At 38.9% G+C, this 25,461-nt stretch overlaps 1 protein-coding gene across 7 annotated transcripts; it reads left to right on the forward strand.

The window, feature by feature from the left end:
* The first annotated feature begins 735 nt into the window (after positions 1–735).
* On the forward strand, positions 736–24,587 carry SPDL1 (spindle apparatus coiled-coil protein 1). 7 transcript variants are annotated; one of them, XM_071758360.1, is made up of 13 exons: positions 959–1,273; positions 2,648–2,717; positions 4,406–4,581; positions 7,272–7,448; positions 7,746–7,940; positions 8,231–8,380; positions 9,781–9,879; positions 10,716–10,826; positions 13,381–13,521; positions 14,922–15,031; positions 16,001–16,188; positions 16,958–17,291; positions 23,800–24,587. In XM_071758360.1, exons 3-13 carry the CDS (start codon positions 4,423–4,425, stop codon positions 23,948–23,950), a joined length of 1,815 nt encoding a protein of 604 aa, XP_071614461.1. In that variant the 5' UTR covers positions 959–1,273; positions 2,648–2,717; positions 4,406–4,422; the 3' UTR covers positions 23,951–24,587. The 7 variants fall into 7 exon arrangements, with proteins under 7 accessions (XP_071614460.1, XP_071614463.1, XP_071614458.1 ...); XM_071758359.1 differs by lacking the exons at positions 959–1,273; positions 23,800–24,587 and adding an exon at positions 736–881 and having other exon boundaries at positions 2,654–2,717; positions 16,958–17,489; XM_071758362.1 differs by lacking the exons at positions 959–1,273; positions 4,406–4,581 and adding an exon at positions 737–881 and having other exon boundaries at positions 2,654–2,717.
* The last annotated feature ends 874 nt before the right edge of the window (positions 24,588–25,461 follow it).

A 25,461-nucleotide genomic window follows, 5' to 3' on the forward strand; every position in this document is an offset into this window, starting at 1 on the left:
ATGTGCCCTCTCCAGTGGCTTTACCCGGGGCACACACAAGATGTCACTCTGCCTCCGCAGGGTACAGCTTGCCTGCCCGTTTCTCATCGAATAAGTAGAGTGTCCTTCCTGTCAGGGTTGCCATCAGAGCTCCCCTTGCTCCTACTGCAAGCTCGGTAACTTGCTGTGTAGCTCAAGTCTGGACAGCCTGCTCCACAGGATCTAAGGAAAGGTTTGTTTGACTAAGATGGTGACACTTCCTCAGGGGCAGGCAGCTTCTGTAGTCTCAGCTGCAGAAGGGGTTTTCCTTGTAAGATGGTAAAGTTTAGGTACTTGGGTAAACCACACTGATGCTGTTCTTGTGTGAAAACCAAGAGCCCTCCTGTGGAGGAGTGGACTGCCACTCTCCTTCGCACTCTATTCTTCTGACTCTCCTCACTTACTGTGTGCTTTCTTGGGACGAGGTGGCACTGCGGGTGATTCTGGAGGCAAGCATGTGGGTGTTGGATACCTCCAGCCTGCTGGGTTCGGCTGTGAACTGGAGGTGAGCTGCGACCCTAGCGCCTTCCCCTTCGCTTAAGGAAATTTTTCATATCTCGAAGCCAGCTGCCTGCCCGCCACACGCCAAGCTTAGAGGAGCAGCCGCTCTTTGACACTGCTCAGGGACTCAGGGTGGTGGCTGACACCGACACTGAGCCTTTCCCGCCCGCCGCGCGCCGCCTCACAGCCCCCTCTCCCCCTTGGGCACGCGCACCTCTCTGCCGGCGGCAGCGCCCCTGCGCGCACTGGCGTGGCGGGCAGCGGGGCCGGAGCTGCGGCTCCTCTCGCGAGATCCGGGGCGGTGCCGTGGAGGCGGCTTTGAAGTGCGGGGCGACGGTTGGGGCAGGGGCGGTGCTGGTGCGGTGAGTGAGGGGCGGGAGGGTAAAGGAGCGGAGCGGTGTACTTCCGCGGCTCTTGGTCATTTGTGGTTGTCTCTCTGCCGCTCCTTGTCTGCGGGAGGGTGCTTTGAGGCGGTGGGGCTCCGGGAGGGAAGAGTAATTCCTGTCCCGTCAGCTCGTTTTGTGCAGCGGTACCTGGGACTCTGCGGCCTTCGGGGCCCTCCCTTTGCGGGGCCGCACTGCAGGTTCCTTCCTCTGGTAGCTCAGGTGGAAACGGCCGCTTTCTGTCCCGTAGGTCCGGAGATGCTGCGTCAAGTGGAATAAGGGGAGTCTTCTCTCTCTCCGCTCCCCCTGCCCCTGAGGGTCGGGCTATGGGGCCTGCGGGAAGCAGCCCCTCTGCCAGCCGCTGCCGGGGGGTGGGTAACGGCCCGACGCTTCCACAGGGCTGGTTGCTGCTGTCTTTTTGTGGTGACCGAACGACCACGCTGTATTCTGAGGTGGTTGTTTGGGTTTGTTGGGATTTTTTTCGCTTTTCTTTGTAATAATTCTCTATCCAGCAACGTGTGTTGTGGCAGGTGACTGAATGAGGTGATTGTCCGCTTGAGTGTGCAGCGCGGTAGGGGAAGAAACGGGACTTGTAGAGTGGGACTTTACCTGAACGTACCTGTATGGCAAGGGAAAGCCTGGCTTTAGGAACAGAAACTGTCTTGGTGATTGTGTTAGTTCTCAGGAAACTGTAGGCACTCATGAGTAGATCAGAACATAGGCAGCTGTTAAATATGACCCTTGGGAAGTGCAGTTGAGTAGAAGAGTTATGTATTAGTACAAGACAGCTTGCACACCTTTTAATATCCTACCCAATTACTTTTATCAAGGAGTTTATTAAGTGGTTAAATAATTAAAGGGTGGAGCTCTTAGATTCTGTCCTAAAATGACTGAAGATAATTAGCCCAAAGTGAGTAACTATTGTAACTTGCAGTAGAATAAATGGAGTCTGATTTCTGTTATTTCACATTGTATTTGCTTACCTGCCACCTATTTAATGTACCTTAAAACAGTATTTTCTGGGTAGTTTACTATATACATCTATTGATGTATATATTTAATATATAGCTGTCGGCAATAGTAAATTGCAGGCAATTCACGACAATAGAGGTTTATGAACAGTCTCCCTGGATTTATCTGATTAACTTGAGCCAACATTGCCAACAAAATGTTGAGGATGTCTGTGCTCCCAAACCCACACTCAGTGTTTTCCCTTGTAGTTGGCAAGAAACGGATGAGTAGAAAACTGTTTCCCCCTTCCTACTTATTTCAACTATAGAAGTAAAGACTAAGATATTTTTAATATTAGCCAGTAATTAATTTATTAAGATGCTAAAGGTACTGTCTGCAAACTGGTGGAGAGTGTTAAAATTAAATTGAGGAGGGAGCAAGACAAAATCCCCGAACAAGCCTTTGGGAATTGCGTGCTGGAAGAATGGGTGACCCTGGGTGTAGCCTGATTACTTGCCTCACAGGCCAATTGCACAGCTTCTATCCTTTGGCACCGTTGTCTGATCTGGCTGTTTCTAAGCTATCTGATGTCTGTCTCAACTGAGATGGGAATAAGATTTGCATTTTAATGGGGTTTAAGCTTGTGATCGGCATGTTCATAAGACAGCCACAGGCTTTAAGCCTCTTTGGAGAAATACTGCAAAGAAGGACTTCTATAATGGCAGTTTATTCTTAATCAGACTGGATAACTGTTGCTTTTTTGTTTGGTTGGTTTGTTTTTTTTTCTTTTAAAGGTGAAGTATGAGAATACAGTCAAGAGTTAGATGGACTTCTGAAGGTGTTACTCAAATTTAAATTAGCAAGGTAGGAGCAATCAAATCATTATATTGCCTCAGTACTCTTGTTTGATGGAACTATATTTCTATATTTTAAATGGCTTATGAAGGGAATAAGGATTAATTCTGTTTGATGTAAATGCTTGCCAGGGTGATTGCCTGTATGCTTGTATTGCTCTAGTTTGCTGTGCAGCATATTAAGAAGTACAGTTTGTGTCTTTGTTCTCGTAATAAACTTGACTTAGAGGTATGTAGAATACCTTATACTGGTTTATTTCAGCCCAAGTGTGCAAAACTGCTTTTTCAATCATTGCAATGGTTAGATGTGAAAAAGTGAAGTTTAAGAGCTGGATGGATTAATTGTATTTGTAGCTATAAAACTTGCATAACCACAGGTGATGTAAGATGTTAAAAACAGAATTTGATAATTTACATCTCGTATCCCTGAAAGGAATTAGTACCATTTAGGCATGATGAACTTCTGCATCTTAAAATTACTTTTTTCCTTTATAGGAAGGGTGGGTAAGGGTAACTCCAATAGGAGTTAAACATGCTGAATAGAAGCAAAAAACCCCAAAACCAAACCAACCAAACAAAAAAAAAACAAACCAACCAACCCACTACATTAATGGCTCTTAAAAATCATCTCTTCTATGATAAGCTGCAAAATTTACTCTTAGGACCAGCATCTTGGTGACATTCAAAAGGAGAATATATATAGTAAGAACTGGCAACAACAAAATTGTTCATGAAAAAAACCCCACAATAAGATAATTAAGAATTACTTTGCTTCTGGAATTATATAAAAATGGAGGCTCAGCTTTGAAAACTAGACTGTAAATTTCTATTTGTATATCACCCTGAGAGAACTGGTGTCTTATGTTGTTCAAAAGCCTCAGTTGTTTAATTACTTCTGGCTTAATAGAATTTTTTGCAATGTGGTGATTTCATTGATTTGGGAGCAAGCAGTTGTAAAAGCTTAGTGTGTTTGTATTTGTTTTTATTAAAATGTTTTGGTTTGGATTTATTTTGTTGAACTTTTGCAAAATTCACTTCTGTTATAATCAAAAGATAGAAATGGATGAATTTGCTGAAATGTGATAGAGCTGGTTATTAACAAATAGTTTATCTGCAATGATTTAAGTTTAAAGTGGAAAACACTTGGTTAAGGTCTGCTAAGCACTTAAAATTAATATCCCTGTTCTATTTTTGACTCTTTCCTTTAACTACCTTTATCTGTTTCTATATCCCACTTAATGTTATTAGTAAATTATCCTGCTATTAGAGCTGCCAACATGATTAAGAGTTACTTGTATACACAACTAGTGCTGTCTCTAGTGTGGCTTTATTTCTAATAACCCAACAAATATTGTCAGCCATATGCATGAATTTGTTTTTACAAGGTTATTTCCTCATCTTCTATTGAATGTCTATAGCAAGACAGCTCTACATGAGAATAACTCTGGTTCTAGTGTGCTAGGAAACAGGGCTGGGAACGCAGGAGTTCTTTTTCCTCGATGCTGTCACTTAAAGCATAGGATAAGATGGTAGCCAAGTTTATGGAGAAAAAACCCATTTTCACAGCACTGTTTGTTCATGAGCTAGTGAAAGAATATATCCACATATCCTGAGTAAGAAAGGAAATAAATAATTTTGTTCAGATTAATTCTTTTAACTTTCTGTGCTATATTAATAAATTTATTTGCAATATTGAAGTAACAAAAGGAAGAAAAATGGAGACGGAGACTGTTGTGAGTCTTAGACACCAACTGAAGGAAGCAGAGAATGAGCGCAGAAAGGCGGCACAGTACGGGCTGCGTTTACTGGAGTCCCAGAGTGAAGTGCAGAATCAGTTGGATCAAATACGCCGGGAACTGACTGAGAAAACTGAGGTGATGTTTTAAACTTTGAGTGAAAAAAGCAGTTAGGAACTTGTTTTACTGTAACCATGTTGTTTTAAATGCCTTTTAGAGTCTAGATCAACTTCAATGAACTTTTTTACTTGAAGTATTTATAGAGAAGGCTTTTTATCTCTGTTCTACAATGTTGAACATAATTTTCTGTAACCAGTGTGGGCTGTGTCAGGGTTTAACACTGCCCCAGCAATTAAACCGAGTAACAGATGCTCTTTCATAATCCCCCTCTCCTCCCTGATAAAGAAAGGAGAGAGACTTATGGGTTGGAAACTAAACTACACAGCTTTAATGAGAGAGTAATGATAGAAAGAAAAAATTACTAAATATATACAAATATATAGGAAAATTGATATCACATTCCTTCCCCCTGCTCCCCCAATAACTCTCACTCTCACACTCCCCCCAATAACTTTCACATCACCACTGAAGCTGCAGGGCAGCCCTTGGAAAGTCCAAGCTGGATTCCTGGAGTCAGGAGCAGTTGGGAGCTGGAGGCAGGAACAAACAGATTCAGGCTGGCACGGATCAGAACCACAGACAGAGGAATGGATGGAATCCTCCCAGGATGCTGAAGCAAAGAAGGGGAAGCAGGAAGGGCTCTGACCCTCGTGATCCCTCAAATTTATACTGAGTATGATGTGTATGGGATAGAATACTTAGTTTGGTTAATTTTGGCATCTATCTTATCCATTCCTCCCCAAAGGAGGGCTGCAGGTGGGACCTTTTACTCCTTTTCTCCTTCTGGAGGGTAAGATGTTCCTCAGAACTGAGCAGTGTCCCTGGTTCTGCACAGCAGTCTCTGGCTGTAACTATAAACATCGAGTGTTATCAGTCCCAGAAGCAGACACTGACTGAGAAACTTGCTGTTAATTTCAGCAAGTGCAGCTACTTACAGTAGACTTAGCTAGCTGAAGGCAGAAGTACAAGACAGAAAATTACCTTTATCCTGGCCCAAACTAGGACAGGGTGTCAGGTAATTATGCATCAAGTGTTCAGTACCTTGTAGGATTAATTACTTTTAAGATAAAATGGGTACTAAGTGGTGAAGTGAATCTTTCAGAGCATATGTGTTGGCTGTGTTCAGCAATTCATATTTATTATGCTCTCCCTGCAAGCTTTGTGTCACTTCAACCTGTAAAAAGAACATTACCAGCAAGAGTAAAATTAATTTCTTCTGTTGTGGAGTCTTCAAATTTTTTAAACACCAAGGGATTCTGAATTTATTACTATGTGTCTTTACAGCTCAGGAAAGAAATGTATTGTTGAAATATAGAGGTATTAATTCAGTGTTCTAGTAGTTGTGCAAGAAAATTCCAATCAGGAAAAATATCTTCCATTTTTCATAAACTCTGCAACTTTTTTGTTAGTTTTCAGTTAGCTGATGATTCACATATACAGCATTTCATATTGTCTGTTTCTGGCTGTACTTTCTTTCCTTCTCTTGTGATACAACCAAAATGTTGATGGTTTTGTTGTAGTCTCTTTAGTGGTGTGTTTTGCTTTTTAACCATCTGGACAGTTATAGCACCCTGCTATTTGAATGAACTCTAATCTTTGTAAGTTTCCTATTAGTAAACTGAGTTCAGGAGAGGTGGCTGGAAAGCTTGAGTGAAAAGGAAGGTGGGGCAGGATTGTAATTTTCTGTTGATAACCTGAGATGGCACCTGATGGGTTGTGAAGCTATGCCTGTAGGTTGTAAACCTATGTTATAGGCTGCAGTGAAGTTTGGAGTTGTGCTTATGTGAACCAGATGAATTAGTAATTTGCATTCCAAAGGCTGAGGGAAGGAATTGTGTGCTTCCAGCCAGTAGAACAACAGCTTGTGGGGGTACTGTGGTTATCCAATAGTTTCTTTGGAGTTTTTGAATCTATTATATTCTGTGGAGTCTGAGAGCCAAGGTAATTGCTGTCAACATTAGTGTAAGTTTTAACTGTAGGCATGAGAGTCTTTCAGAAAAATCTATGTATGGTTCTGTATAAGTCTGTAGGCACATCATGGTAGGTTTTTATTGCTGTTGGGTCTGGGCAGCAGTGTACTCCCAGACATTCTCTCTGTACTCTTTCTGCTTCCAAGACTTAATTTTTGGCCTTTTTTCTTCGTTAGTTGCTAGCTGGATGGAAAAGTAAAATGAAACAGTCCTTGGTAATTAGCAAAACATGCTCTTAGGCATAGAGGGAAAGCTGATTAATAAGTCCTTCTTCAGTCTAGAAGGGTTGGTTTAAGACAAAACAGTAGATAATTGAGATGTCTTTACCAAACGTTGAACTGAGCTGTTTTACAGCTGGGTGGACCATAACAGTTTTAAAGGTAATTAGATTCCACAGTGGTGAGGGGACAACCTCCTCCTAAATTTCTTTGGTGATGCTTCCAGAGAAGACGACTACACCTTTTATATTGGGTGCAAAGAGGTGTACATGTTCCAGGAAGAAGAGATTATTACACGTTCAAATTAAGTCAGAACATTTTGGAGCAGTATGGATTGGTTGTTTTGTTTATTGTTGAGACTTTTGAACGTGGATATGATGACTCCCTAATTGAGGCATCAGAAAAAGGTTGAATGAGCTGTGAGTGTTAAGCATTTAGTTCTGAGCTTGAATTTAGTGTGTTGTTCCCCAGGCATTTCTGAATATTACATCTATATTTATTATTATGTTATTTCTTTCAGAAATTTGAACAAGATAAATATTCTCTTCAGAGAGAAATTGAACTCAAGAATCGGATGTTGGAAAGCTTGAGTTTTGAATGTGACTCCCTAAAGCAACAACAAAACATGCAACTGGATAAACAGAAAGAACAGCTTGCCAGAGCCTATGGACAAGAAATCAGTGACCTTAAAAACAAGGTTTGGCAACTAATATATAGCTGAAATATTGCTACTACCATTTAAAATAATAGGTACTTAATTTTAAAATGAACATTTACTATCAAAATAAATCTGATAAGTAGTTTTAAGATGTGGGAGTTGGTTTTGGTTTTGGTGAACTGCATAGTGTTATGGTGAATTTTATCATATTTCAAAGCTTATTTTCAAAGTTGATAGTCAATTTGTATTTCTGTCATGTTTTCTGTAATTAGAACAAAGTAAAAATTATTGTGCTTTTTAAGAATTTGTTGTAAATAGTTGTCAACTGACTTTAAGCTGGAGAATCTGAAAGCTGAACTAGATGAAACCCGACTCTCAGAGAAGCAATTAAGACACAAAGTGGATCATCAGAAGGAAATAATTGCTGCCAAATCAGAAGAGCTGCATATGATGTCAGAACGTGTACACGAGACCATGTCTTCAGAAATGCTTAATCTTCAGATAGAACTCACTGAACTAGAAAGTGTCAAGGTGTGTGACTAGTAGGAATGTAGGCTACTGGGAGGTAAAATGCTGTTAACTTTGTGCACTTCATTTTTACATGCTTTGTGTATGTTGCTTCCTGGTGATTGGCTTATGAATAAGAAAATGTGCAGAAAAAATTAAACAGTGTTGATAAGTGGGCTTGAATACAACTTCTTCACTGTAATAATTTGAATTCAAAGTAATTACTACTAAGGAACATGTTTGATACATAGGGGCCCACTTTTCTTCCAATAATTTTATTAACTTTTTCTTTCCTGCTTGGTTGTTGTGTTTAGGCCAGTGTTGAAGAGAAGCTGAATGAACTGCAGTACAGTAAAGAACAATTAGAGCTCGTGAACAGTAACTTGCGTAATCAACTGGAGCGTCTGCAGGGAGAAAAAGAAGAGAGGGAGAAGGAAGTTCTTTCTTACTGTAATTCACTACAGGTATTCTCAATTTTATTCAGTAGTGGTAGGTGATATCTAAATTTCACAAGTGTCACAGTTTAACACTGGCCCGGCAATTAAACCGAGTAACAGACGCTCTCTATTAATCTCTCTCTCCTCCCCAATAAGAAAGGAGAGAGAATAAGGGAGAGAGACTTATGGGTTGGAAACTAAACTACACAACTTTAATGAAACAGTAATGATAAATAGGAAAAATTAATAAATATATACAAATATACAAGAAAATGGATACCACATTCCTCCCCCCTTTCCCCCAATAGCTCTCACGTCACCACCGAGGCTGCAGGGCAGCTCTGGGAAAGTCCAGGCTGGACTCCTGGAGTCGGCAGCAGTTGGGAGCTGGAGGCAGGAACACACAGATAAGGGCTGGCACGGATCAGGAGCACAGGCAGGCAAACGGACGGGATCCTTCCAGGATGCCGGGGTGAAGGAAGAAGAAGCAGGAAAGGCAGGAAGGGCAGGCAGCCGGAAGCTGGAAGCAGGAAATCTGGCTTGGCCCTCGTGATCCCTCAAGTTTATACTGAGGATGACGTATATGGGATGGAATACTCTGTTTGGTCAATTCTGGCATCTATCTTGTCTGTTCCTCCCCAAAGGAGGGATGCAGGTGGGACCTCTTTATGTTTTCTTCAGAGCTGAGCAGTGTCCTTGGCTCTGCATACCAGTCTCTAGCAGTAACTCTAAACATCAAGTGTTATCAGTCCTAGAAACACACACTGTCTGAGAAACTTGCTGTTAATTTCAGCAAGTGCAACTACTTACAAGAGATTTAGCTAAAAGCAAAAGTACAAGACAGAAAATCACCTCTATCCTGGCCCAAACCAGGACAACAAGTTGTCCTAACTTTCTGTGAAGTTGGAGGAGTTCAGAGGAGGAAGAGGAAAAAAGAGAAGGAAGAAAAAAGATGATGAGTCATTTTGGTGTTCCCTGTTGCTAAATATTCTGACATCCTTTAGTGGCAGGCTGTGTATGGATGTCCTTTGCATTGCAGTATTCTGCCTTGTAACACAACCTTCTAACAGGTCGCTGATAAAATTTTAATTTTTAGATCAAGTTATCTGGACAATTTTATACGGGGGAGTAGAGGATTTGTGACTAAATAGTGCAGCAACATCTCTATCATTAATCCAGTTGATAAACATCCAAATTTTCCTTTAAGGGTTTTAATTATGCTCTTGTCCTTAAGAGGAAGTGTAATGTAAAGCCTTTTAGTAAACCAGAATTGGTTCTCTTGGGGACTAGAGATGTGTATGCACAGTTAAGTGCTGCAGTAGAAGATAATCTATAATAAATCATAGGAAATCAAGAGGTAATACAATCTGATTAATATGTGTAGTACACATGCTTAAATGACTAATATCCTCTTTGCTTTAATCTAGAAAGCTCGTGAAGCTAATCAAGAGCTTCAGGTTCAGCTGGATCATGCAGTGCAGCAATCTTTGGACCCCACAAGTAAAGGCAATTCTCTCTTTGCTGAGGTACAGTTATGCCACATGCCTGAGAATATACTGGAAACACAAAATTACTTAATATTCTCAGAGCAATATAGGAAATAAAACTCAAGTATCTCTGCCTTATCTGGCTGGTGTGCATTTGTTCCTTGAACACCACTTCAGTGTTCAATATCTAAGAACTGATGTAAGGAAAAAAAATGTTTTGTGCACTCTGGAGTTGAGGAGTCAGTTAATTTAATGGAATCAGTTAAAGGTAACCTGGTTGTCAAGAAAGGAAATGGGACTGAGGGTTCATGACCTTTCTGCAGCTATTAGCTCCAAAGTTCTGTTCAGCTGGTAAGCCTTTAATACAGAAGATAGGATGGGAACTACTAGATGTTAAATTCTGTCTTTAAAAATATTAGCTGGATGTTTTGAGCATATGTGAGGCTATTTGAATAGGAGTCAAATGTTGTTAAATCTGTAGGAAGTTGTGTTTGCTGACAGCACGCATGGAGTGGGTTGAATTGGTATGCAGTTAATTTTTTAAACTATTTGTTCTGCTAATGGACAAAACTGTTGAACAGAAACACTGAAACAGAAAATTTTGCATTACTTCGATATAAAAGGAACAAAGTAACTTACTTTATTTTGATATCAAAGAAATAAAATAAGCCTGGCTGGGCTTCAGCTGCTACAGGACTGTCTACTCATTCTTATCTCAGAGGTAAAGGAAAATTGCACTTTTTTTCAAGTCCCATTGTTGGCAAGTCAGTATTTGCAGAACCAACATGAATTGCTGTGTAACATTTTATGAAACCTGTCATCCAAAGACAAGTGTTGTAATTTTCATAGTAATAATTGTTCACCATGTTCTGTAGGTGGAAGACCGTAGGGCAGAAATGGAACGGCAGCTGATCAGTGTGAAAATAAAATATCAGTCACTACAAAAACAGCATGCATTCACTAGAGAACAGTTGCAAAGAATGAAGGTATGACCGTTACTGTAATACTCCAGGGTTTCCTGGGGGTCTTATTAAAGCAATGATTTAGTACAGAGGTTAGGGGATTTCATTATCTTTAAGATAGGATACAGTAGTCTGGGCAGAGGGAGGGATGTGGGAGTGTAACAAGTGAGATGTCATTGTCCTATTTAACATTTATGGTACATCAGCCTTTTACAGTGGTTATTAGTGGTATTAGGTTATCCTAAAGCTAAGCTGTGCTGTAGGCACTATGCTTATTGTGGCAATAGTTGTTAAAGGGATGAAAATAAAGTACAACTCCCATCAATCTAGCCTTCAGTTTGTCTCGGGTTGCATTTTACTGTCTTATCTAATTCTTGTGGTATGTGAATTATTTCTCTTAACTATGGCTGTTAGGAGCAAATATAAAATTAAGGGCAGACTTTTACTGTGTCTGCTAATTGCTCTGGGTTGCTTTCTCATTTCTGTCTATTTTCCTTCTCCCTGTTTTTGTGCAAGAATGAGTTGTAACTTTTGTAACTGTTTTGTTTAGGCTGCTTCCATAGGATGGGAGTCTGGTTAATACTTTTGAGAACTAGCTAGCAGAAACTGATTTAAAAGATAATGTCAAGGGGGTGCTACAAAACTGTCAACAGTTTCCATGTTAGTCTTATGATTTCCCAATGCAAAACTAGATCCCATTGTTTTGATCAACTCATGCTGTCTGAGAAGAGTGCTTAAACATGAAGAGTGATGACAATAAGGAATACTGAAGTATAGGTTTCTGCTACCTAGTTTTTGTGGAGAAGTAGCTTGAAAAATAATTGAAACAATTCTTAAAGCACACAAACAACTGATGCAGCAACAATAATCTCTTTTACTAAAATATGACCTTGAGATCTGAAGTATTGAGTGGTTGAAATGATTGTGTAGGATCAGTTTCTTGAAAAGCATTCTCCCTGTAATGTAAGTGTAAATCAGTCATACTGACTGAAAGGTTTAAAACACTGCTAGTACTGAAAGTTTTCCTCAAGGTGTGAGGTAAGTTGCTATCTCTGTTATGCTACTTACTGTTGTTTTGAATTTCTGCTTGAACTAATTTTGCCCCATAAATGTCTTGCATCTTATCATCATAACATCTTATCTATTATCAATATTGGAGATAGGTGGTTAGGACAGCTGTTTTGTTTAAGCTGCTGTCTTAAATCCTTGATAGAATCCTCTGTTTTGTGTTGCACTGTGATGCTGCATGTCAAGCTCAGTCTGAACATCTGATACCAACAGTATTGTTAACTGTTGTAGCTGTTGTTGTCAGAATGTCAAATTTCTAAAGATCTTCTTGAACAGTAAGTAGTACTTCTGTGAAGGTTTTACCATGTCAGTTTTTCCCACAGCCCACAGTATCTCTTCCAGTTTCTTAATGTTTCTGTTCTTTGTTTTTATGCTTATCAACCACAATTTGCAGTTTGCAATTTTGGCTACTGGCAAGTGGTCTTTTTAAGTGAAAGGGTAAAAAGGTAGTTATCTACCTGCTGGTGAAATGTAAGGGTAGTTCTGGTTAGCCATTGGAGATTAAAATTTTGTCTCTCATGTCATGTATAAACTGAGTTGATGTTGGTATATTTCTGTAGTTTGCATGCAGAATTATAAGTATTCTTTACTTGGTGAAGGAATGCTCTTCTGCTTTCTCTGTTCTTGCTATCTAATTTCTGTTGCTCCTGTCCTTGTGATAGCTTCAAGTGTACTATAGTGCTATCTTATCCATAATGACTGGATGAAAATGCTACATTTGTGTTACCACAAACACCCTGTTAAATCGTTCCTTTATTTCAGTTTCGTATTGCAGTTGTTGAAATAACAGTTCTTTAAAATAGCTTCTAACTGAATGTATTAATGTCCTCAATATGAACAGCATCAGAAAAATCTGATTTAAATGTAAGACTGTTGTTTACTAAACTTATTTTGTAATGAATGATGGTGTTCCTTTGCTTGAAAGGGTGTGTTCCACTGAACTGAGTAGGAGCAACTGAAATGCTTGGATTAATATTATAGGAGGCATTAATATTATTAGTTTTAGTGGGTTTAGTTTTAATCCATTTTTTTAATGGATTAATATTAGTTTTAACTATGCCTCAGAATCAGAACTGCAAAGAAGGGTTTTCAAACTTGTGGGTCAACTTAGAGTTTTTCCCAAGTGACAAGGTATTAACAGATTCATTTTTAGCTCTGATAAACAAGACTGGACTAAAGTTAGGCTCTAGCTGACTTGGTGTTCATAGTTTGAGTATGACATGTTGTGTATGTCCTTGACAGTGTATTTATAGGTTCCTCAGTCAACACAAAAAAAGATGGGAGACTTCAGAGCTCTTTTGTTTATTAGGTTTTCAGCTGTCCTAAAGACTTTTAGTGTTAACCTGTGATGTTAATGGTGAATCTGATGTTGTGAAGACTGTGGAGTTTAGGCATCAGGGTTAGAATTATGAAGCCTGAGTAGCCTCACTGTTTAGGTGAAGAGGCCAAGATTTTCATTCACTTAGCTCAGTATTTATTGTAGGGACTATTTTGTTCCTTTTTTTTCCAGCTGCAAATGGCTACACTGCTACAGATGAAAGGTTCTCAGGCAGAATTTGAGCAGCTGGAACGTTTACAGTCCATGTTAGAACAAAAGAATGGTGAGATAGAAGATCTTCTTATGAAAGTGAGGCATCTAGAAAAATTTAAGGTATGTGATCTGTATTTATATGGAAAAGTCACAATCAGAGGCGAAAACATGAGGATAAGCAATTATGAAAACTATTTGAAGTCTATCCTTTGGTTTGAAAAGGGATCTAAAGACTACTCAGGCTTTTATTTGGGCAAAGCTCTATTATACTGCTGGAGAGCACAAGCTTCTGAAATTTAGAGAAGCAGAAAATACTACACCACCCAAGCATGAGTGTGGAGTCTGTTCTCTCTTCCAGGGTGTAGAACCTTCATATTTTATGTAGTTACATGTCATGTTTAAATTCATTGGTCAGAGCTCACTGAGCTATAACATCTGATTAGTCTCTGAAGAAATAACTATTTCACATTTTCACTGTGTCTACTTAGGTTTTATCATTTCTTAGTCACCCAGCTATCCTGGATGTCTCTGATATTTATTACTTTAATGTGCCCTACTTTTGCATTTGAAGTGTGCTCTTTCCTAGAAAAACTTAAATTGTTTAATCATTCTTGTGAACAAATTGCTAGCATCCAGTCAGTAAGTTGTGAGAGGAATAAAGAACACCTATATGTTCTATTGTAATGTTACTATTATTGTAATTGTTACTCATGTTTGTGTGTATAGAGTGAAAAACTGTAACCTACCTTACTTATCGGCTTGACTGACTCTTTCTTATCACAGCTTTGAAATTTAAACTTTATTGTATTAGCTTATTTTTTAAGATGATGCTTTCCAGGATAGTGTCGTCTATTCTGACTTTAACCAAAGTAGCATAAAGCTATGCTTAATCCATTTTATTAAGCAAGTGAGACAGTTTGATTGCTTTACAAGTTTTATCACATGTAAGTTTGATCAGTCTTTATTTTTGTCTATTATAAATAAGTAGTTCCAGGAAATTGATTCAAATAATTATCAAAAGTGCCTGTAGTCAGTAACTGATAGAAACCCATGCTATCTCTTGGACAGCCTGAAATCTGAGCAGAGCTGGTTCAGAAAACGACAAACCAAGCCCACCAGAACATCACATTTGTGATTTTCATTATTGATTAACATGGTTTGTATTCCTTGCCTTTTAGGTTCAGCTGCTGAAGTCTAGAAATAAAAGCTTAAATTCCCTGTGGTTTAACTAAATACTCTATTTTCAAGTAAAGCAGATAACCATTCTGAAATGCTTCTTGAAAGCTAGGAATGGAGAACTTGATTTTGATGTGTTTTTCAGTGAATGAGAGAATTGTCAGTTTGTGCTATTTGACATTTGTATCCAATGAGGAAGTACTAAGCAACTGAGCTCTCTTGTGTTTGAGTGCCTCTATGATGACGTTTATTTATAGTAATGGATGCAGAAAGTGTCCTAAAGACTTAACTAATGTGTTTATGGAAGGTCTCTACTTGAAAACCTGGTATTTTTTCTTCATCAGACTCTATATGAGAATATGGAAGAATCCAAAGCTAGTAGCAGCTCAAAAGGAGGGGAGTCTGAAGATGGTTACTATGCAGACTTACTGCAGATGAAACTTGAGAGCTCCAAGTAAGTACTTAGTGGTCTGAGGCCTAGAAGTTAGTTGTAGTCTGGTTGTCTTCTAGCTCCTTGATTTTATTCTCCTTGTTTTTTTACTGGTTGTAGGTCACTGACTATGCAACTATGCTCATTGTTTCATTTTCTGAAATGTTTATTACTCCTAGATTCAAGGTAGTTATCAACTGAAAAAATAATCTGTAAGGAAACTATGAAGCTTCCTAAAGTCTATAGGCTGTATATATGAGCCAGATAATAACACTTGAAATGTTTTATTGGATTTTTAGGTTGAGATGTGCCCTTTGGCAGATGAATTTCATATATAATAGAAAAATTATAGCGATTGGCCTCAAGACTGTTTAGTCATCAGAGGAAAATATTGTACTTCCAGCAGGAGGCAGTGGTATTCTGTGGGAATTCCTGGGGAGTCTGTGTCCTCCTTGTTGCTGTTATGAGAAACTGGTGATCTGGGTACCCTTAGGAGTGCTGTGGAATAGTGACTCAGTGCTGCTGCTGTGGAAGTGCATGGCCTCTGAAACAGTACTTGAGTATTAATGTAGTGATTTGTTTGGTTTGGTTTGGTTTTGTTTTTTTGTTGGTCACTCTGAGTGTAATACTTCTGTGCATAGCTTGTATTATCTGTTATAGAAGTAGTTATATTAATTTATACATAAACTAAAAAAAAAAATCCTGATTAAATAGTTAATTTGTAGGTTAGGGAAAGTTTCTCAAAGCAGTTAGACATGCATGTGTGTGTTGTTTAGTGCACAGTGTTGTTTTTAATAAGCAGTATGTCTGGCAACTTAACTGACTGCTCTATAAAGTTGAAGTGTTTCATTGTACAAAAAGATGTCTCTTTCATTTCCTACCAGTGTGTAAATAAAGATTTTATGTGAAGTCACTGAATGCTCGGTTGGCATCTTATTTGTTGCTTTACTGAAAAAAAATAACCAAGTGTGACTAATTTTTCTCCCATCCTAGCAAGGAAACAGAGGCCTTGAAAAATGAACTCTCCTTGCAGAGGATGAAAGCTCTGTATGAGAGCCAAAGGGTTCTGGAAGTTGAAAGGAAACTCTTCACAAATGAGAGGCATTTGCAAGCTTGTCAGAGTGAGAACATGAACTTGAGAGTTATGCTGGATGAGCTAAAAATGAAATATGAACCTGAAGGTAAATACCACTGTTCCATGTGGGGAAAAACAAAAAACAAAACCTGGTCTTCTCAACCTTAACAAGTTGAACAACATTGAACAGGAAAGTGTTTGGTTTATTCAAAATATAAATTCATGTTTAAAGGGCTGCTTTAGTTCTTAAATGAAGTGGATGACAACAAATCATTAGGAGGTGATTTTTATAACAGGAACAGTATCTCTCTGAGAAGTATCAGCTTTCTGAATGTAGGCAGCTGACAGCAGCTTTGTAATAAGTGCAAAGCATCTAGAGGAGAAGCAGGTTCAGTAACTGAAGTTAAAATGGATTAAGTTTTGACAAGAGGCCTACCTGAGAAACAACTGATATGTGGGTTTGTGTGTAAACAAATTTGTAGGCTGTGGAGGAAGCTGAATGGGGAACCAGATAAATGAATTTGTTTTGGTAGTTGTCTGTATCTAGAGGATTTAATTGTAAAATCTTAGTTGTGGAAGTTTGACCTCAAGCCTCCAAAATGGAAATAAAATAAATGACAATATATAAATATATAATTCAAACCATCTAATGAGAAGCCTTGGGAGAATGGATGGAAAAAAAGATTTCTTTTTCAAGGATCTTCTATTGGAATGCTTACTTGTTGATAACATTGTATGAAATTACATGCAGTAAGGGCTGTATGGTGACTATTAAATTATTTTTACTTGTGTGAAATGTTTTGTACTTACGTGTTTGTGAACAAGTTAACTTCAGCTTGACTTTTGTATGAGAAGTAAATGTCTTTTTTCCTTAGAATTACTTAAGGGCACTAAAAATAAGAAGAGGGAGAAGATTCCAGTGGACAGTACTTGTGAATACTTGGACGGCAAAAATACTTCAGTAAAGGAAGCTGCTCTCACTCAACTGCCAAGTAAGGAACAAACAAAGATGACTTCCAAGAATTTGGATCAAAGTGATGCTTCTCCAAAAAAACATGCTCTTGAAGCACCAATAAGTATAGCTCTTCAAGCAGTGAAAAACATGGTTGAACCTGAGAGAGAAAGGAAGAGAGTTAAAACTAAAGTTGAGAATGAAGATGCCTTTACTTCATCTAGTGGAAGTAATTCCTTGACTTCACCTGCCCCCAGGTCAGTGTCAGTTTCTGTCTATGGTCAAGGCAATCAGCACAGATCTGCATCTCTTTTCTTTCGCTGCATGAACTATGCTATCCACTTCTTCATCTATTTCCTCAGCTTTGCATGCAGTGTAATTCCTCAGCTCCGACTGCCTACATTGAACCTCTTAAAACCTTTTAGAAAGATTAAAGTGATGACTAATGAATAAGACTCTTGAAATCATGTAACAGTCTTTGGAAACATTACTTGAAAATGTTTAAGCTATGCAGATAGAGTTACAGCTCAGTCACTTCACTCTATTTTTCAGCAATAGGACTGTTTTCTTGGTCCCTTCAAAGCTGCTGCACAACTGTTACAAATCAAAGTAGCAGAGAAAATTCACACATAATTTCAGCCCTCATCAGCTTTCCTGTTCAGCTAGAAGCCTGAAAATCATCTAATTAATTTCTAACTGAGTAGGGTTAACAGAACTTGCATTGTACAATAGAATAGACAATTATGCTGGTTTTGTTGTCAGCTGACTTCTAAAATCTGAATGTGTGGTAACTAGAAACACAACTGCTAAACTAAGATCAGTGCTTTTCTGTTGAACCAAGAATTTAAGTGACTTTTTGATTAAGTAATTTAGTGCAGTAATAAGCTCCACTTCTTTTTATCTTGGCAGAAAGAATGTTGACATTTCCAGCTGATGCTGTTGTGTTCTGTTCATACTCATAATCTTAGTGAATATACTCAATCTGTGTCTGGGGGGAGGAAAAATAATTCTGGGGACAATCCAGATGTTTTGAGCGTGCAACTCTCTAGCATCTCTCTAATGTCTACTAGTAAAATGTGTTTAATGAATCCAGAATGACAGCAGTTTCAAAGGCTGAGGAGGAGCTGTGGCAATCTGTATACTATAGCCAAAATTACTGGCATTCAGAAGTAATTGGACTGATACTTCTACACTCAGATCAATTATTCAAGGTTGCATTGTATGTAATTAATACTTTTCAAATAACAAAAGTGAATTAGTCTGGAAAGAGTGTGGCACAAATAGCAGTTAAAGGGCCTGTGGCAAAATATGCAGGGGTTGTTGCTGAGGAATGAGGATCAGGGAGGTCAGATATGGGTGGCTGAAAGTTGAGAGGAAAGACTGGGTAACCTAGCAATGGTGATTTTTGAATGTGTTCTGTACACAAAAAGGAACAGATGGCGTGTAACCTGGATGTGAAAGGTTTATTTCTTTATTTTGGAAAGAGAACCAGTGTCTGTCAACAGGGAGCTGTGGGGTACAGTTTTTATGATCTGAAGGAGTAAACCTACCAGCTTGAGGGTAAGAAGGAAATTATTTCATGGGGTTGATGTTAGAAAACAGAGCAGGTGAAAAAAGTGGAAAAGGTCATAGCCTATAGGGGCGGTTCTAGTCTTGCACCTATTGTTGGTTTGAATAAGGAATAAAACAAAAATCAGTCAATTTAAAAAAATTTAAACCATCAACACAAGGAAAAAGCCACAGAATTCCATATGAACTTAGAAGTTGCATTCAAGAATGGTAGGAACCTGTGAAAGACAAATCTAGACAAGGTTCTGCTCTTGTTTCTGATTGTGTTAATGAACTACTAAATTCTCAATAAAGAGGGTAAGGTAACATTGTGTGTTCTCTTAACCCTGACCTGTTATGAACTAGATAATCATAATAAAATCTGGCTATTTGAGAGGTTTAGTTTCTAAACACTACAAGATTTTTCTTTGTTGCTTTGTGATGGATATGGCCAGAATCTGTCTGAATACAAGGAATGCTGAAGGACAAAAATAGGGGTGATAAGCAGGAATATGGACCTGAAAATTAAGAGTTTGAGAGGAGAAAAATAACTGGCCAGTGAATGCCTGGTGAATAACTGTCAGTGTTTCACCTTGGAGAAGTAAAATGTGATGTTTTGGCTGAAAAGGCTGTTGTGGTCATTGAGAGTTATTGCTGTAATTGGAGTGAGGGTTTTGTGCAGTAATTGCTCTAGCTCTGGCAGCTAGGAACATGGAACATGACAGGGAAAGGATCCAGAGGAACTGAAATGATTGCAAACTGCACTTCTAGTAAGTGGTGTTTGTAAAGCTTTGCTGTTTCAGCTTGGGGATTGAAATGGTCAGAAGTGATTATATATGTAATTGTGTGGGTGTGAAGTCTTGCTTGCTAATGTGATTTTTATCAAGGTGAAGCTGGTAACTTTCAAGTACTAGTGTGTGTATAAATCTGCAGTGGTTGTGGATGTGCTTGGAAAAGCTTAAAGCAGGTAAACACTGGATTACTGTAGTAGGTAATAGTCCTGATTAGGTTATGGTATGTGAGTAAGAATGTAATTAGTTGAGACTAAATGTTTAAATATTTTAAAGTCATTTTTAGTTGTCAGTTGCTATTGTCATTCAGGCAATGCAAGAGTTAGTGATGCCTTTTGTTCGGGCAGCTGCTCTATAAAAAGATACTTCTGTATTGAAAAGCTTTTCTTCCCTTCTGAAACTGAAATAGCAGATTGCAGTCCTTGGTGTTCAACTTAGTTTGTGTTTAGACTTGAAGCTGTGTACTTTAGATGGAGCTAAAATAAGGGCTTGTGTGCCTAGGAGTGTATTTGCTCTTAAATTAAGTTGGATTACATGCTCTGAATCTACCTCATTTGGATTTTGCTTGAACAGGAAATGCCTGTAGCTACTTGGCTTAGCAGGAGATCTTGAGAGAATCACATAAGTTTCATAAGTTCTGGGGTTTTTTAAGTAAAAGTGTTTAACTGTCATCTCATCTTTCTGATCCATCCATTTCCTTGTTCAACACTTCACCCCTTAACAGCAGTGTCATATTTTGTTGTGTGTAAACTGGCTTGGTGCAAGGACTGTGGTGGGCTTCATCTTGCTGCTGAAGAAAAAAAATGGAAAAGAAATGAAGTTTGAAGAAGCTTGAACTTAAGACCAGTCACAGGCAAAACAGACATGATTTGGGGAAGTTTAATTCATTGCCAGTTATAATGTAACATCAAAAAAAGGACAACCACTTCCACCACAGTCCTTCTTCCCAGGCTTGTCACTCCTTAATTCCCAAATTCTACCTCCTTCTCACTGAGTGGGGCAGGGGTGATTCAGGATGGGGACTGTTAGTTGATAACACTTCCTCTGCTGCTCCTTTTTTTGTCACAATGGTTGGTAGAAAAGAATTAAAAAAGGGTCTGGCTGAACTCAGAGTCAATGTGATTCTTAGCTTGCAACTTGTGAATCTGTTAACTGAACTCATTCACTTTGTCCCTTCTGCTGTTACATGTAGCAGCCTGTAGATGTATCTGTTACATGCTAGTAAAACATGTATTTTATGAAAAATTTAGTAAAGCAACAGAAGTATGGCTTAACAACTTGTAGATCTAGAATAATAAGTCATGAACCATAGGCAGGCCAACTATAAGAAATAAGGAATCAAGGAGGAAAACTTTATTTGATTAGATTTTCCATTTTTACATTAGAGCTCTATTGAATCTTCAGGTGTTTCTGGCTACCTCACTGCTGCAATCTGAGATTTTCATAAGTGAAGCAAATCATGGCCATCATCATGGTGAACGGGGCTGCATCGAGTTGGCGGCCGGTCACCAGTGGTGTCCCCCAAGGATCAGTGTTGGGCCCAGTTCTTTTTAATATCTTTATCGATGACTTGGACGAAGGGATTGAGTCCATCATCAGCAAGTTCGCAGATGACACCAAGCTGGGGGGAAGTGTAGACCAACTCGAAGGCAGGAGGGCTCTGCAGAGGGACCTGGACAGACTGGAGAGCTGGGCCGATTCCAACGGGATGAGGTTCAACAAGGCCAAGTGCCGGGTCCTGCACTTTGGCCACAACAACCCCATGCAGCGCTACAGGCTGGGGACAGAGTGGCTGGAGAGCAGCCAGGCAGAAAGGGACCTGGGAGTCTGCATTAACAAGAAACTGAACATGAGCCAGCAGTGTGCCCAGGTGGCCAAGAAGGCCAATGGCATCCTGGCCTGTATCAGAAACAGCGTCACCAGCAGGTCCAGGGAGGTGATTCTTCCCCTGTACTCAGCGCTGGTGAGGCCTCACCTCGAGTACTGTGTCCAGTTCTGGGCCCCTCAGTTTAAGAAGGATGTAGAGGCCCTGGAACAAGTCCAAAGGAGGGCAACCAGGCTGGTGAAGGGACTCGAGCACAGGCCCTATGGGGAGAGGCTGAGAGAGCTGGGGCTGTTCAGCCTGAAGAAGAGGAGGCTCAGGGGAGACCTCATTGCTGTCTACAACTACCTGAAAGGAGGATGTAGCGAGGTGGGAGCTGGACTCTTTTCACAGATGACCTCCAACAAGACAAGAGGACACAATCTTAAGTTGCGCCAGGGGAGGTTTAGATTAGATATTAGAAAGAATTTCTTCACGGAGAGGGTGATTAGGCAATGGAATGGACTGCCCGGTGAGGTGGTAGATTCTCCGTCCCTGGAGACATTTAAAAAAAGACTGGATGTGGCACTCAGTGCCATGGTCTAGCAACTGCTCCAGTGGGTCAAGGGTTGGACTAGATGATCTCTGAGGTCCCTTCCAACCCGGCTAATTCTATGATTCTATGATTCTATGATCTATTGCTGATCCAGATTAAAGCTATAACTAATGTCAAAGTGTAGCTTAGTAAAGTGAAATGGCTCATTTATTTAATTTTAACTCAGTGTCAGTCCTCTAAGTTCCTTAAGGTATTTATTAACACAGTCCCAGTTTGACGAAGTTAAGCTTAGTTTGTGCTGACTTGCATAAATGTTTTATTATGCATTCAAAGCATTAAGATATTTTTTCTCCAATTAATAAATTATATTTAATTTTATGAAGCAGTGTGACATGTCTGATGTGAATTTGATTTTCAGACATGTAACACTATATACTAATCAGATTACCTTATACTGTGAAAGGGAAATGTATTGCAGAAATCTAATCATGATGCTTTGGAACACACTTTGTCAGCTGAGGTTTTGTTTGGCCTTTTGGTTTGAGTTCTTAACTTTGCTCAAATTTTAAAGGGAATCTTGTTGGAAGTTTTGGCCACTAATGTTTTTTGGTGGCCTTGGGTAGAAATTGTTTTAAGGAAGAAAAGCAGAGGGACAAATGAAGAGAATCTACTATAGGGACAAATGCACAGACACAAGCTTTCCACCCCTAACTGGCAGCTGTTAGGGAAGCAGAAGCTCTACTCCAGGCTGAACACTAACCAAAAGATTATTACTAAAAGCATGACTTTCTCCTTCCCCGAGTAACTGGCTCCTGCAGCTACATAGTTACTTGGCTTCTTGCAAGTAGTGGCACATGTGAAATGGAAGGAGCTGCCTACAGACAGAAAAGGGTTGACCATCAGAATTACAGGCTTGGACTTGCTATTAAGCAAATGGTGAAGCAAACACTGAGCTAGGGGAGATGCACAGTAAAGCATATTGTTCTTTAGTCTGTTGACAGTGCTTGTAAGAACTATGCAGATTGCTAGCAGTGGGTAAGGAAAATTATTTTTATATTTGTGGGGTGGGGATGAGAGTCTGTAGCTAAATTTCTCATCTTGTTGGTTACAGTTCCTTTTACAGTCTTTGGCTGTATTCATATCACAAAACTCTTAGAACAGGGTAAGAGGCTGTTCTTTGGAAAAGCATGGTTGAAAGCAGCTGTAGGTTGTATATTGCTTGCTGGAGGCTTTCCATCACTAGAAATCCCATGTCACTGGAAGATTGCTTTGAGAGATGCACTGATGAATCAGCATAGCATTTATGTTGGTATCTAAAGTGATGTTTAGTTTTGGACTTCATTTTCCATAATTTGTTTTGTTGTGGAAGTAATTGTGTGTAATAGTTTGTCATTAGAGATGTGATTGTTATTAAGAAATTTTTAAATAAGCCAAACAGTTCATGGAACTCAGAAGTCTAAATCTTGGTTTTAACTTGTTTCTTTAACAGCAGTGTGACAGTTGTATTCCCATTTACATTGACAGAAGAATTAAAACATGTCAGTGGACAAGTGATGTAATTTAGAGCTTGAAAATTTTTTTCCAACAAGTTTTTTCATAAGTGCAGGCATTAAGGTAAAGGCAGTAGTACTTCTGCACAAAGTTGGAAAGCAGTATATTGCTAAGTGTAGTCCTCCTTTTGGTGTTATTACAGCAAAACATTTGAACTCATGGTTCCATTTTGTTTCTGAGACTTTTCACTGTGAGTTGTGCTTTTGTGATGTAGATTTCATGTATATGTGTGGCAGTTGCTAATTTTTTAAGTTAATACATTCAATGACCTTTTTTTAACAAGTGCAGATCAGAAAGATGGGGTGGAAGGCTACAAGATGAAATGTGAATGGGACTGTTAAAAAAAAAAACAAAAAACCAAAACTTTGTTTCATTTCATTCTTTAACATTGCTTGCACTGTCTTCTCCTATGGATGGTCTTGTGTGCCAGTCGGCTTGTTGGTTTTGCTTAAAACCCTTGTATTAACCCAGTTGTTTAATAACTAAATATGTATTTAGAATGGTTGCTTTGCCTATAGGTTAACAGCTGAATCCAGTTTTGGTACTACGGAAAAAGAAGATAAGAAAGAAAATAAAATCACAACTGAGAAGAAAACACAAAAGAAAAAATATACAACTCTGTATGTATCTTCCAAGACAGCTTCTGAAACACAATGTGCCCAGCAATAAAACTTACATTTCTGGAAGGACCTTAACAATAAGAAGGAAATATTGTGTGAACTTAGGTCACACATAAATGTAGAGATTCCTAACTTAAATATTGATCTGCCTTGTTTTATCAGGGTTGTGCTGCTTATAACCTAACTTGCCAGAGGTCACCCACTCAGTTCCCTGGCTTGTCATCTGTCTGTAAACACCACATGTTATTGGTTTGCAGCCCTGGGCTATGATGAAATGAAAGATAAGTACTTACTACAGAAGTCTTATTACGTGATAAGACGGGTCTACAACTTGACTAAGTTATGAGCTCCTGATTATTTTCCCCTCGATTCAGAGTTCTTAGCATTTTTCCCCCTAATGTGCAATTGTTAACTTTCATATTGACCTTACTGCAAAGGTGCATATGAATCTTTTTATTAATTGTCAGACAGTATTGTTTTGACACTCATTGCTTATATTTGTACTAAAATTAAAACCTTTTTCTTCCTCTATAAAAAGTAGGCAATATTGTATTTGAGAAAATACTTATCTAAAGCTGTCAGACTTTTTGATTGAGAGGTGAAGTATTTTGTAGAAAGGATTTTGTTTAAAAAAATAAAATAAAAACCAACCAAACAAAAATTCTACTCAATAAAATCTAAAATTGTATGTCTTGTGTGTTATTGTGTTTTTAGGAGACAAATCTTAACTTTCTGGTGACCCTTCAACACAGAATAAGTCTGACTATAACATCTAAACTAGTTCTGTTTATTTTTTAAAGGATTTCTATGCAAGTTTAAATTACTTCATTTGGTTTGTTACCCAATCATTTTGGCTTCTTCTAGTGAACAGGTTTGTCACTTTCTAAGGAAAAGATTGTTAAGATGAAAGCTCTTTTTTCATTAAGATGAAAGGACTTTTCCTTCAAATCAATTATGGAATAAACACCTTCGTGAGGAATCTTGCTGCCATTGCATTTGACTTCTTGATCTGCTGTGAACTTTGTTGCTTTGTAGTCTGACTCTTAAGGTCCCTCTGTATGTTAACAGATGCACCTTCAGGCTCATGTCAGAAGCTGCCAGTCAGCATGAAGAGATACTAAAAGTAAACATGCTGTAGACACAATTTCTTACCTGCTGCAGTCCAGCCTTGGTCCAAACACAACTTCATTTGGTTGTTTGCACTATAGTAGTGATGCTGGCTTTCATTTTTCCACCACTGGTAGATAATCTACAAATGGATCTTGCATGTACAGTGTCTCGAGTTACATCAACTTGTGTAGAAATGATGCTTTTTTTATGGGTTGTGGAGAGAGAACACAATCTCTTGCGTAAGTGTCTGTAGGTAATTTTTCAGAGGAATTAACTGTGTGCCTTTGAATTTGCTGAATTTTTGTGTCTAAGGCAATTGTTTCCATTGGTAGTGCTTTGAATGTCAACTTTGGTAGTGCTGTCAACTGTGACTGTACCTGGATGGCTTTTGTCAGTTGTTCACCTCAATATTGTTGAAAAGTGACTAAAAATGTGTAAACCTGCCTAGAT

This window comes from Heliangelus exortis, chromosome 15 (assembly GCF_036169615.1).
Source record: "Heliangelus exortis chromosome 15, bHelExo1.hap1, whole genome shotgun sequence".
Classification (NCBI taxonomy): domain Eukaryota; kingdom Metazoa; phylum Chordata; class Aves; order Apodiformes; family Trochilidae; genus Heliangelus; species Heliangelus exortis.

Bases quoted from the DNA above. Each gene is read 5' to 3' on its own strand.
- SPDL1 (XM_071758359.1), top strand. From the start codon at position 4,423: ATGGAGACGGAGACTGTTGTGAGTCTTAGACACCAACTGAAGGAAGCA. The intron at 7,941-8,230 runs GTGTGTGACTAG...TGTTGTGTTTAG, and splicing joins CTGAACTAGAAAGTGTCAAG to GCCAGTGTTGAAGAGAAGCT. The intron at 8,381-9,780 runs GTATTCTCAATT...GCTTTAATCTAG, and splicing joins CTTACTGTAATTCACTACAG to AAAGCTCGTGAAGCTAATCA.